The 13,697-nt window shown below is 41.6% G+C and overlaps 1 protein-coding gene across 1 annotated transcript; it reads left to right on the top strand.

Moving 5' to 3' along the window:
• Nucleotides 1-10,883: 10,883 nt before the first annotated feature.
• ptger4c (prostaglandin E receptor 4 (subtype EP4) c) lies at nt 10,884-13,319 on the top strand. Its single transcript, XM_026149859.1, has 2 exons — nt 10,884-11,897; nt 12,026-13,319. Exons 1-2 carry the CDS (start codon nt 11,043-11,045, stop codon nt 12,617-12,619), a joined length of 1,449 nt encoding a protein of 482 aa, XP_026005644.1. The 5' UTR covers nt 10,884-11,042; the 3' UTR covers nt 12,620-13,319.
• Nucleotides 13,320-13,697: the final 378 nt, after the last annotated feature.

Here is a 13,697-nt window from a genome sequence, read left to right as displayed (position 1 = left end):
ACATATGTTATAAATGTCCTTGTAGCTGTTAGGAGCACTGCAGGTCTGTTTTCTTCCAAACAGCTTTGGGATTGCTCTGATTGGCCAGGAAACCTGTTAAAGGAAGTCAGTTAACACAATTCAGGGTGACACTCTGTGTCATGGTCCACTCAGGGTTCAGACCTCAACCTGATTTAAATTCTGTGGTGGGACATTAAGAGAACAACCTAATCATAGTGCAAGGTCCAAGTCTTGATTACATATGGGGAAGGTTGCATCAGGAAGGCCATCTGAAATTCTGCGGTAAGTGGATGAAGTGGTAGGGAGTGTTCCCACGGAGGAGAGAGGGAGACAATGTCAATGCCAATGGACATGCTGGTGAAAGGAAAAGAGGTGATGAGAGGGTGTTAAGTGGGTAGAGAGATGAGAAATGCAGATGGACAGATGGTAGTGGACTTTGGAAGGTTGGAAATGGCTGTAAAGAACATATATTTCAAGAAGAGGAAGGAACACAAGGTGACATAAGAGTGGAGGAAGCTGCACACAGGTGGACTACATCTCATGGAGGTGCAATCTCAAAGAGATATGAGGCTGCAGGGTGGCATTGAGAAAGAATAATATTAGGCAGTATCAAATGTCTGTTTTCATGAACTGGCAGATCAAGAAGAAGAAGCAAGAGAAAACACATGCAAGGTTATGCAGAGTTCAGGGAGCAGTTGAGACAGACTCTGGGTGGTAGGGAAGAGTTACCAGATGACTGGGAAAGTACCAAAAGGTGTTTGGTATGTCTACTGGACAGAGGAAAGAGGGCAAGGAGACTTTAGGTCGGAATGAGCAAGTACAGGAAACGAAGAGGTTAGCAAAGAAAAAGTGGGATAGTCAGAATGATGAAGAAAGTAGACAGGAGTGCTGGGAAGCTAGGTCTACATCAAAGAGAGAGGTGGCAAGACTAAAGGAAAAGTCTTACAGTAAATTGTGAGGTTGGACTGTAAGGAAGGAGTAAAGGGTTGATTATATCAATTGGCTAGAGAGAGACTGGAAAGGATGTGCAGCAGATTAGGGTGATTAAGGATGGAGATGGAAATGTGCTAATGAGTGGAGGGAGTGTGTTGAAGATGGAAGGACGACTTCGAGGTGGGATTAAATCAGAGATCTGCTTTCAGTCCCTTCTTGTTTCCAAAGTTGATAGATAGCCAGACGGATGAGGTCAGGCAGGAGTCTTTGTGGACAATGATGTTGCAGATGACTTTGTGATCTGTAGTGAGAGTAGCAGGTGGAAGCGAGCCTGGAGAGATGGAGGTGTGCTCTAAAGAGAAGAGGAATGAAAGTCAGTAAAAGCAAAATAGAATATACGAGTGTGAATGAGAGGGAGACGGGTGAAAAGGTGACTAAGTAAGTACCAAAAGGTGTCAACCGTTCAAAGCAACAGACAAGGCACAAGAGAGGTGAAAAAAGATAACAGCAAAGTTAACATTTACAAGATGGTAGTGAGACTTGCTGTGATTATAAGGTTATATTGCTTTAATAGTCTAACAGCCTCCAGCTTCAGTTTATCTTCTTTGGAGCTCCTCTCCTAATATTCTCCTTGCTGGTCTCCAGTGCCCTCTAACAGTCCCCTCTGGTGCACTCCATCCATCATCAGCACAGTTCTCTGTTACACATTCCCACTAGTTCTGTTTTCCCTCTCTATGCTAAACAATTCCAATAATTTGTCACTTAAATGTGTAATATGTATAGTGTATTTTTATTTCCTCTTGAATAACAGTAAATAGTGTTATGTTATGAAATTCATTGTGTATCAGTGAATTTTCATGTCACTAATCAAACCCTGCTCCTCAGTTTACAAGCTAGGGAACTTCACCTGTGAAAATAATGACTGCAATCCTTTTTCTTTTTTCTGAACTACTGCAAAACAAGATTCACAGACGAGGATTTTGAAGAGAAACCAAACAAAACGCAGAGCCGGAAGCCAGAACAGAGACTTCTTTTGTGTTCACAGTGAAGACTATTCACTGAGCACTGAGGCATCGTTAGTGTAGTAATAATCAGTTTTTATGATTTTGCATTTTCCTTTTCTTTTAAATTTTAGTTTGAGGTTTTTATTGCTCATATTTCAGTGTAGTTTCAGTTTTTCATCTTTTGAAACCAGTTGATTCCCAGTCTTGACATTTAAAGTGTGCGTGTGTGTGTGTTTGTGTGTGTGTGTACTATGTTTACATATCTTTGTGGGGACCAACTGCCCTTGTGGGGACAAAATGCCCGTCCCAATGAGTTTGAAGGCATTTTTGAGACTCAAAATGCAGTTTTAGCGTCAGGGTTACAATTAGGTTATGGTTAGGTTTAGGCTAAGGGTTAGGGTTGGGCATTCATTTTTGATAGTTAGGGTTAGGGTAAGTGGTTAGGGAAAGTATTATGCCAATTAGACGTCCCGACTAAGATATGAAGACATGACTGTGTGTGTGTGTGTCCTCGCAGTGATGAGAGAATTTGTTTTTCCCGTGTTGTAAGTTTTAAATCATAAGCTACACAGAGGACAGTAAACTGAACGGAAAGGACAAAGAGGACAGATTCTTAACGGGAACATTATTCATTTAGATTCATTTAGATAATTTTGAAATTTTGTGGAGGATTAGAAATAGGTGCATCAGAAGGAGCTCAGGTTGAGTGGTTTGGAGACAAAGTTAGAAAGACATCACTGAGATGGTTTGGACGTGTGCAGAGGATGGACAGTGGATGGACCAAAAATGTTAAATATGGAGCTGCCAGGCATGAGTAAAAGAGGAAGAAATCATGGCTGTAGTGAAGAAGGACACTTAGAGGGTAACAGAGTAGAATGCTGTATGAATAAAGATGGTCTGCTGTTGCGACCCCCAAAGGAAGCAGTGAAAAGAAGAAAAACAAGAAGATCTATCCTGTGTGCAAATCAGAACATCTAATTTCACAGCAGTGTTTCAAACTCAGCAGGTGCAGGCGACATCAGAAATAACAATAAGCTGAAGTTAAACACTCCCATTGCTGTACATGCACATTCACACAAACACGTACCCACAAGGGTGTGTTGATTCCACACAACTGCAATCCCACACAAAAATGAAAATGCAAATCACACCTACCTGCAACCATACACCATAAACATTACACGCTCTGTTATTTAGACGCTTGGCACACGTCTTGTTATTAGTGAGCAGTATGCTCATGTTGGTGGTAGTATTAGTGCTAGCTCACATGATGAAAATGTGTAATATTCTGCTGCCACCTGACGCATGAGACCAAGACACAGTATGGAAGACCATTAATGCTGACGGCTGCATTGTCATCATCTCCACTGAGAGGGGTGTAAAAAGAGAGAGGGGGTCTTCTACATTAGGACCATAATAATGAATTTTCTTCAGGCGCAAACAGTGCAAACACACAAGGGGGACAACCACTAGAATTTATAGGGAAATGTTAATCTTGTTATTCATTATATATTTTAGTTTTTAGTGTAAAAAGCTACCTAACTCTTAAACCCTTTTAAAATATCAGCCCTCCTACACACACACACACACACACACACACACACACACACACACACACACACACACACACACACACATATATATATCATATTATAATATATATATATATATCTCGCCACCAACACCTCTAACAGATCTCAGGATCTCAAGCAGATTTGGAGCATATTCAGAGAGGATGGCAGATGAATTTCCCACTTGACTGTGCTATGATCTCCAGGCTCCTCAAATATGAAAACAGCTCACAGATGGAAATGTGTCGGACACACAAACACTGTATACACATAAACAAACTTGACTGAGGCACATATGTAGCAGGGCATGTGTGGGATGTTAGTGCTGAAAAATATGAAACACTGACATTGAGCTTTGGTTTGTTCGTACGTGTGTGTGTGAGTGTGCATTTGCAAATGCTCGAAGGACAGATGTGTATGGCCTTCGGAGTTTACCACAACAGCAGTGTACAAGAAAACAACACTGTAGCTTTATAAGACGCAGATTATTTTTGGCCATTAATTGGAATCCACTGGTAATGCAGAAATGAAAAAGACAGTTTTAAGACAGTTTTAAAAATAGTTTGCTCCAGAGGTTAAAGGCATTGCCAGAAAAACAAATAAGACTTAATTGGCGTACAGGGACAAAGAAAGAGCTCCAAATAGGGGAAGCTTAGGTTTACAGACATTAAATGAGCCTTAGCCTCCCTGGTGGAAGCATCGTGGCAGGCTGCAGCAGAGCAATGTAAAGAGTTTTGATTGAATATCAGTTGTGGGAAAAGAAAAATAAGATGAAGGCACATGATGACATAACGGCAGCACAATACCACTGGCAGCGCTGAACTGGGAGACATCACCATCCAGTTATAGCAGTGGAGTGCACGTCACGAACGCGGTGACATCACCACTTTAATTCTATCACTTTTCCCAGAAAGGAGACATGTCGTCAGAGTGGGGTTAAGTTAAGGGGGCGTCTTTATTTCTTTTTCTGTGCACACTTTGTTCTTTGGGGGTTTCTACACAAATAAAGCACTTTTTGCTTTTGCCACATTAAGTTTTTCTTGTTCATTCGAGGCAAATTTCACCTGAGGGGGAAAGAAAATAGAGAACCTAATAGGAACTATTAAACCTCCAGGGCATCCACGTACATCACGGTGAAAAGTCTGTCCTACATTTCTTTTAAAGGGAATACTGAAATAACGTATAAACAAGATTAAATCTCATCTATGACTAACTGCAGGTCTGCCTTATAAAAGCAACAATGATGAGAAGCGCTGGCATTCTGTGGGTGGGTTTGTCTTAGTCCTTTTACACAAAGATAAAGCAACAAAGGAGACAGAATGTAGAGACTTGATAACTCTTTTGTGTCTTGCATGCACATACGTTGACAAATAAACTGAATCGCTGTGGCTTCCATAACTTGTGTGCAAGGTGCAACTCTTTGTCCTACCACCTGTACATGATGGGAAGTTTGTAGGAATTTTGCCAAATGACCTTTGCTGAAGCACCCCCAAAATGAATCAAAGTATCCCCAAATATTTCTTACTTTTTTGACAACATTTGCTGTTTGTGTGACACACTACTAAAAATATAAAAACCATACAGTACTTTGTTGAGACGCAATATTTTAAGAACAAAAGTATAGATACCATAGATGTTCCAGCTCGCCTCCCCCCTGCTCTGGCTCTAGCTCCCTTTCTGCCAGAGCGATGGTGCCTGAGACGCAGCGGAGCGGAGGGGTGAGTGCCTGGCTTAAAACAGGACATGTTAGCTTACCCTTCAGTTACTGTTAGTTAGGTAGGAGTCACACCATGTTTCTTTTTAGCTGAAAAACATTACACCCAGGTAACCTGCAGTGTTGAAAACGTGTTTTCCGACGATGTTTGCTACCCTACAATCCGTCCTAGTCTGTAGTAAAATTTGCGACATCACACCGTCCTGTTGCTCCCATTGAAATACATACAGCCTATTTAAAATCTAAAACTTAAAATTGCCCATAGCCTACTGTTGTTACCACTGTCCTGTTTGAAATGGAATGAGAGAAACTATTTATTTTGTCATATGTGCATGTGCCGATATTAAACCCAAGTATAAACCAGCGTTTCCTGGTTTTAGTCAGGAATTGCTAATTGGGATTCAGGCGTGTGAGGAAGAGAGCCAGAGATTAATAATAACTAATGATTAAATACAGAACGGTCTATAAACACACAGTGAATGAACAAAAGGAGAGTCGAGAAGAAACACTCAATGCATCATGGGAAACCCCCAGCAGCCTTGACCTACTGCAGGATCCTAAGAGAAGATTAAGGGTCACCTGATCCAGTCCTAGCCAAATGCTTTATCAAAAAGGAAAGTTTAAAGCCTAATATTAAAAGTAGGGAGGGTGTCTCGGCACACTCTGAATGGTGTTAATTTGAAACTGTCTAATAATTAGACTAATTTTAGTGATATTGCACAAATGCAAGAAAGCATTCCTATATAATTGTTTAAAATGCACATTGAAGGAAAGATCCTGGTCAAAATTAATGACTCCAAGATTTCTCACAGTGTAATTGGAGGCCAAGGAAATGCCATCCAGAGGAGGGATCTGGTTAGACACCATCTAATGCTTTGCATTGCACTTGGTGAAGCAATCTGCATGCCTGGGTGCTTGATATCATACATCTGTGGCCATGAAAGTGATTAGAAAATGTGAATTCAATAATTTGGATGAGCGAGTGGTTACTTTTGCTAATATAGTGTAACGTTAGAACTGAAAACAGGACACAACAGCTAGTCCACCAATTTGTAAAAGCTTACCAGATGAACTCATGTGCTCAGCTGAAGTTGCTTTACACGTTCCCCTGTGAACAGGTGATATCACATTATCTTGCCAGCAGTTAAGCCAGTATGACAACGTTCATTTTGTTTGCAAAGGCATCACATGCTGATCAATAGCCAGCTTCTATATTGATCCTGTGTTGAAGACAGAAACAACTCCTGGGATTTTTTAAAAATGTAACAACCATTGAGAATCTTCTAAAGCTGCTCTGTGTTATTTCACAGTGAGAACTGAAGTGCCCTCTAAAAGTCATTAACACCATTTAACCAACTGTTGTTTGCCACACCTGTAATGGCCAACCTTCCTTTACAGCCAGCGTAATGAATTTGCTCAACAGGATCTCAGCATCCTTCAGTACTGCTTATGACCTCCAAGGACAATTGATTAGTGGGTCTGAGAAGTGATCAGTGTTGGTCAAGTTACTTGAAAAAAGTAATCAGTAACTAATTACTGATTACTTCCCCCAAAAAATAATCCCGTTACTTTATTGATTACTTATTTTCAAAAGTAATTAATTACTTAGTTACTTAGTTACTTTTTAAAAACACGATTTACAACCTGAAGAGGTGATAAAGCGATAGATCTTTCAGCCCAATTCTACTTTTTCTGCATAATCCATCATACAAAATGTAATCAAATGGAAAAGTCTCTTTTTTTTACTTGTTTTATCAGTTTTAATCTTTTAACTTTATGCATCAAGCAAAAATTTAATTATATGCAACATTCTCTGACTTGAATAAATTAGTTTAACATTTAAACCTATTTTCTGCACATTCCAGCACATAAAATAAAATATTTTTTGTGTTTACACTCAGTCTTTCAAATAGATGCAAGTAAAACACAGCAGAAAATAAATAAAGTCAAAGACTCAGCGGTCCTTTTGCTCTATTTTCACCTGTAAAGCAGGACTGCGGTAGGCGGAGGTTTACCCTGGTGCAGGTGTGCCGCAGCGGTCAGTGGAAGAATCCGCAGTTTCTCTGTGAGTTTCCCATTATGTCATTGCGCACTTGGTGCTTGTTTAGGGGGTTTTTTTCGCTGTAAAAAGAAGTTTTCTTCCCACGCACAGCGGAGGCTAATGTTTTTGTCACTTTTTATGGAATCAAACTCAAAGTAAGGTCAGTACTTCCATGCTCATACTCTCTCCCACAATCGATATGTGATCCATTGTTGATCTGCACACAGCTGTTGTCACAAACGTCGCACTCGCTTACGTCACTGTCCTGAGACATTCTGGCAAAAAAATCACGGTTGCAGTAACGCAGCGTTCCTACGGGAAAGTAACGGTAATCTAATTACCGTTTTTGCAATAGTAATCCCTTACTTTACTCGTTACTTGAAAAAAGTAATGAGATTACTGCCCATCTCTGGAAGTGATTAAAGCCCTGTAGTTTGAATAGGGATCGTCCGTCATGTATTGGGTGAGAATAAGACACACAGACAAAAGCGTTAAACCCATGTGTGCTCAGTCGAAGGGAGAAAGAGTATACTATTGTGTGAGCATCAGAGCTGCTGATCTCTGAAGGCGTTTGGTTATTACAACAGAAAGGGACGCTTCAAACCCACAATCGAACACACACCCAGGAGGCATCTGTCCCTGACGGCGGGACAGGAATCCACTTACACCGACAGAGACGGAGAGACTCTGCAACAGCGCACCGTCAGACAAATCTTACTCCTATTGTGTATGATGAATTCTTTCATTTCCACCGATTAGATTATCCTGCTGTTTCCGCTCTGTGTGTTTATGTATGTTTGTACGTGTGTATAAAGCTGCATTGTGTGGAAAATCAAACATTAAAATCGATTTTAATATTGAGATATATGTATCTGAGTACTTCCGTTGTTTTCAGGGATAACATTGTGCTTTCCATTTCACATTAGTAAATAATTCTACTTCAGACTTTATATAAAAATGTCAGAAATGATTAGCAGCATATAAGTTTGACAATCAGCAGGGAAACATCAACAACGCTCTCCACCGTTATCAGTGTTTACCATTAGAACTAAAGCAAAGACTTCAGCAGAACGACTTGTCACTGTGTGGTTAGTTTGTGAATCACCACCTCGATAAGACGATAAGAGATTCGTTCTTGACAATTGCAGCAAACGTCCACTGTTTTTGAGCTCCATTTAGTTTGCTCTAACAGTCTGTGCGTAATTAACTCCCAATTAGCAAGGGAGCGGCTCCTCATCACTGAGCCTGTGGGCTGACGTCGTGCAGTCTGACTCCTAGACTGCTCTGGTTCAATCCAAACGCTTTGAAAAAAAAATATGAACGGATTAAAGACTAAACAACATTTAGAGAAGTAGTAAATTATTCATTATGATGACTTCTGAAATTATAATTTCACCCACAGGCTAATTCCTCTCGACATTTAGTCGATCTTAGTGGAATGACTAATCCGATGTATGGAGGTATGTATGAACGTATAGGAGAGAGAAAGGAGGCGATCGAGCTTGCGACGAGGCTGATAGCAATCTCACAGCTCACTGAACGTCAACTTCAAATTCAGTTTTAATACACACTCCCCCATCTTTGTTTGCCGCAAGTCAGATATTTATCTGAATAAGTAAATAGATTCATAAATAAATGCATTTAGTTAACCAAGTGCAACTTCCTGTAAATGAAACTGGGTGAGGTTTGATAAATTGGTGGGCAACCGTGTACTGTGTTGACTCGTGGATGATCTGATATCCTCGTGTTGGTGTTGTTCCCAGACCATCATGAAAATGTTGTTCCAGGTTCAACATTGCAAGTGACCAATCACATTGTTGTGACGTTATTCTTGATGTTTAGACTGTGCATCTTGGGGTGCCGGTATGGTGCCAAAAAAAGTGATTGTAAACTGTTATAAATGACCTTTTGGCCTCTAATGTGTCAAATATGTGCCAAACATATCTCTCATGAATGGCATCCAATCATTTTCAGCCCGAAAGAACGTTCCACTTTTTGTGGCTTTTATATATCCATTATTTGTGCAGGTAAAAAGTCTCATTGCCATTAAAAGTGTCTTTTTTCAAAAGCCGCACCAAACACAACATCACTTTTATATAAAGATATTTTAAGTAGCCAGAAAGGACTGGATTGATCATTATAGAATACAGAGTAGGCAAAATGACGCAGAGTCATGAAGATTTTTGCAAAACAGTCTTGACTTACAAACAAAAGCAAAAGTGTAAGACATAAAAATCACAGACAATCATTTCTTGGAACAACACCTGAAACGTCTCGTGCATTGGATGATTTTTTTTAAACTGAATGAAGCGTGTGCTACAAAAGACCCAAGGACTCTAAACAAGGAATTCAAAAAGAACCCCTCATTATGCAAACTCTTAACACGGTTCGCTTATCTGTTAGGGCTGATTCACTTGACAAGCATCACCGTCATCACAAGAATATCTCTATTTTTGTTTCTGATTTCCCATTATGTCATATTTCGGTGTTGAGCTCAACCTCACTCAGACTGTTTTGCCTCGGATAGGGCCACATTCATGCGACAATACACCACAGATTAACATTAGTGGCTGTAGAGCCATCAATTTAGCTAACAGCAACATGGACAGCTTGTTCCCTCGAGTCCTCTTCAACAGAGACATGTGCACCTCCATGCTCGTTTGATTGATTGCCCTTTTCGCTGGAATGTGTGGATTTCATTTGATAGCACCGTGCTCGATTTTGACATCAGATTACACAAAAAAAAAAAAGATATGAAAGAGGTGGGTGTATTTTTATAGTTTGTGAAGGAATGGTAGCTGTCTTCAAACTACAAAAAACAAAACAAAATAGCAACAAGCAAACAAAATCCGTTTCTCTTTGGAAGGTCATCGATTGCATCTCAATCGGACAGCCACCAATAACCAATAGCCTGCTGAAGGTTGACTTTGGTGGGGAGTGGTGCCAGTTGCTGGGGAGGCGCTGACCTTGGTGCTGAAGTTTAGTTTTTGCTGATCTCCACCTTTATATGTGGACCATATAAAGAGGATACTGTTGCAAACTGCACGTCAGTGAGCCGTAATCCAGAGCATTCTCACATGATGTGAATCTCAGAAAGCCTCCTTATGAAATCGGTGAGAATCAGTGAGAGCTTGTATTTTTATTATGAAAATTTGTGATCATTATTTAAAAATTTCAGGTAAAATAAGTTATTAAAAACAGATTAACCTTTTGCTCTACGTGGCTGTAGAGATATATAAATGTAGCCTATTTAATGCGGTTATTATGGCGTACACTTTGTAAGTCCGTCCAAAAATTAGACAAAAGGAGTTTAATCACTAAACGATACCAGCTATTGTCATTTGCCTGGCGGCTTTAGTGAGCTGAGACTAATGGAGTTTTACTTGCGGGGTTAATAAGGCCATCGGGGAAAAGACGCATGATTGTACTTTGAGACATGAGATCCTCGGAAACCTGCGCGCTTCCAGCCCGCACGTCACTGTCCTGACATCAGCACAGAGCTTAAATACCAGCAAATCCGAGTGGTGTAAAACAAAAACAGGCACACCTGTTGTGGTTATGCCGGGATCCGAACACAGTGCTGGAACACAACATACGTTTCACTGCTGTGTGCTTTATGCGTTTATGAGCACAAGATTCCACGCAATGTGATTTTTTTTCCTCTTCATTTTTTTGGAGAAGCATTTTGTTTTTTTCAGAGCGACTTTTCTGAAGGTCACTGAAAGTCCTTCGTGCTTTAATCTTCGTGCATTGTTACTGCTTTTTTGTTTTGTTTAATAATGATCAACCACACTGCCGCGTTTGAAGAACTGGACACAAACGTTTCTGAGCCGTCACAGCTTCTCTCGCTTAACCAGAGCGCTTTCCCTGCGCTTCGGCTCGAGTACAAGTCTCTGATCACTTCAGCCACCATGTTCGCCGTGGGCGTCCTAGGAAACCTCATCGCCATAGTGGTGCTGTGTGTCTCCAAAAAAGAACAGAAGGAAACCACTTTCTACACGCTGGTCTGCGGTATGGCCATCACGGACCTGTTGGGGACGTGCTTCACGAGCCCGGTGGTAATCGCCACGTACGTGTCTAGCCGGTGGCCAGGGGGAGCGCTGCTCTGCCACTTCTTTTCCTTTTCCATGCTTTTCTTCGGCTCCGCCGGCATGTCTATATTGTGCGCTATGGCTGTGGAGCGATACTTGGCCATAAATCACGCGTACTTTTACTCCCAGCACATAGACCGAACCATGGCGCGGTTTGCGCTCCTGGTCACCTACCTGGCGAACATCGTGCTGTGTATTATGCCCAGTTTTGGATTCGGACAGCACGTTAGCCAAATCCCCGGGACTTGGTGCTTTCTCGACTGGAGAGCAATGGATCCGCTGGGAGCTTGCTACTCGTTTCTGTACGGCGGCGTGATGATTATGTTGATCGCAGTGACTGTTTTGTGTAACTTGGCGGTGTGCAGGACGTTGGTGGGCATGAACCAGAGGACAGGAATAGTCAGGACTGAGCTGTGTGAGCAGGGGTGCTCCCGTCGACGCTTCCCTCGGCTGCCTTCGGTCACTTCTGCGGCAGAGATCCAAATGTTCTGGCTTATGATCTTGATGACCATCGTATTCCTGGTCTGCTCTATCCCATTAGTGGTAAGGGCAACAGACTATTTGTTTCTATTTGTTCTCTTATGTCTGCACCCAGTGCACATTCAGTTACTGGTCTTAGCTTTATTTGATATCATAACTCAGATATCTTCTGTCATGCTTTTGTCTCACAGGTGCGAATCTTTGTTAACCAACTATATGGCCCATCTTACATTTCTGCTGGGATGAAGCCCGACTATCGCAGCGACCTGTTGGCAGTCCGCTTCGCCTCGTTCAATCCCATATTAGACCCCTGGGTGTACATATTGTGTCGCAAAAACCTGCTATTGAAGGGCTGCGAGAAGCTAAAGAGAACAGTTAACAGGGTCAGGGATGGAGGCGGCGACAACATCGGCTGGGCAGAGGGTCAAAACTCTCCACAGTCTTTAAACAGCAACGATACCAGTTACGCTTCCATACGCACATCCAGCTACAGAAACGACCGGGACCATCACGGACTCATCCAGAATAAATCTTTTACAGACTTTGCCCTGAGACAAGCGTGGGAGTACGACACGGCCCGTGTCAGCTTTCACCCGTTCAGCGTCGAATCGACCGCGACCCTTGGCTGTGATGACGAGGTGGAGGGTAACTCCAAACAGGAGGCAGCCAAGGCATCTCCAGGGCGCAGCGTAACGCCGCTGCTTCCTGCGCACATAAGGAGAATGGACATCGTTACCTGCACGTTCAGCACACCGAGCTCCTGTGAGTCTGCGAAGTGTCTCTGAGTGAAGTTCACGAACTCCCGACAGCAGTTTTCAAGCACCTCGGCCAAACCGGGGAAGATCTCCGAACTGTGACTTAATCACGTTTGATCGGTTTAAACCGCCAAGTGTCACATCGTGTAAAATAATATCCAGTAACAACTGCAGCAGTAATCAGCACGTCACCATTAACAGCAGGTAACAGTTTTCATATGATTTAACGTGAGCTGAAAACTAGCAAAGTGCTTCAGGTTTGATCCACGTGATCCAGCGCAGCAGTTCAACAGTAGATTGTGAACTGAAGAACCACGTCAGTTCCAAAGAATCACAGAGACCAAACATTTACTTCTTCATGCTGCTTAACCTTAAAAAAAAAAAGTTTAGCCAGAACAGTATGTGGTAGATTTTTTTTTACCGTAATAAAAGAAATTTCCAAACTTGGAAATTTAAATATTCATACCCCGTGGGTACAAATAAAGTGCGTGTCATTGTCATTTCATGGGTTTAAAACTCTTTAAATATGCGACGCCCTTACATGTGTTGTTGCACTACATTTCTTTTACGGGGGGCGGTGTAATTTATTTAGTTATTTATTTTTTCTACATGCTGCCAACTCGCTCAGTGCCATGTAACAGTGCTTCATGATGCAGGTATGGAGGACCACGAATGTCTTTCGTGTTTTAATAACTGCTGTTGTAAAAAGCAAATGTGATCAAATCTTATTTTAAAATAAAGAAGAAGAAAAAAACACTGTTCCCCTCACCTGTGTGAGCTCAGGTGCTTACTGGATGTGTTATTTGGTCTGTGCAGATAAATAAAGGCAGCGAAATCACCGGTTTTGCCTGTTCTGCTCAATAAAGAACAATAAGTTTTAGCAGACATCACCAGCTGGCAGCAGACAGGTGGCAGGACAGCAAGTTCCTCTCGCGTCAAAACGAGCATTGCAGTTCGCTTTAGATTCTAGTCCAGCAGGTGGCGCTACAGGATAATTCATCGGCAAATTAAGTTGTGGTGTTAGTTCACACCAGTAACTGTTGCACAGATAACTGGACAGAATAGTCTGAATAATAGGTGTACTAACATGATGTATATTATAAAAAAA

This window comes from Astatotilapia calliptera, chromosome 18 (genome assembly GCF_900246225.1).
Source record: "Astatotilapia calliptera chromosome 18, fAstCal1.2, whole genome shotgun sequence".
Lineage (NCBI taxonomy): Eukaryota > Metazoa > Chordata > Actinopteri > Cichliformes > Cichlidae > Astatotilapia > Astatotilapia calliptera.
This window is presented reverse-complemented; position numbering and strand designations above follow the sequence as displayed.

What these genes read in the sequence shown, in the direction of transcription:
- ptger4c (XM_026149859.1), top strand. Translation starts at nt 11,043, where the DNA reads ATGATCAACCACACTGCCGCGTTTGAAGAACTGGACACAAACGTTTCT. An exon ending in TCTGCTCTATCCCATTAGTG is followed by an intron (nt 11,898 to 12,025) that starts GTAAGGGCAACA and finishes TTTGTCTCACAG; the next exon opens with GTGCGAATCTTTGTTAACCA.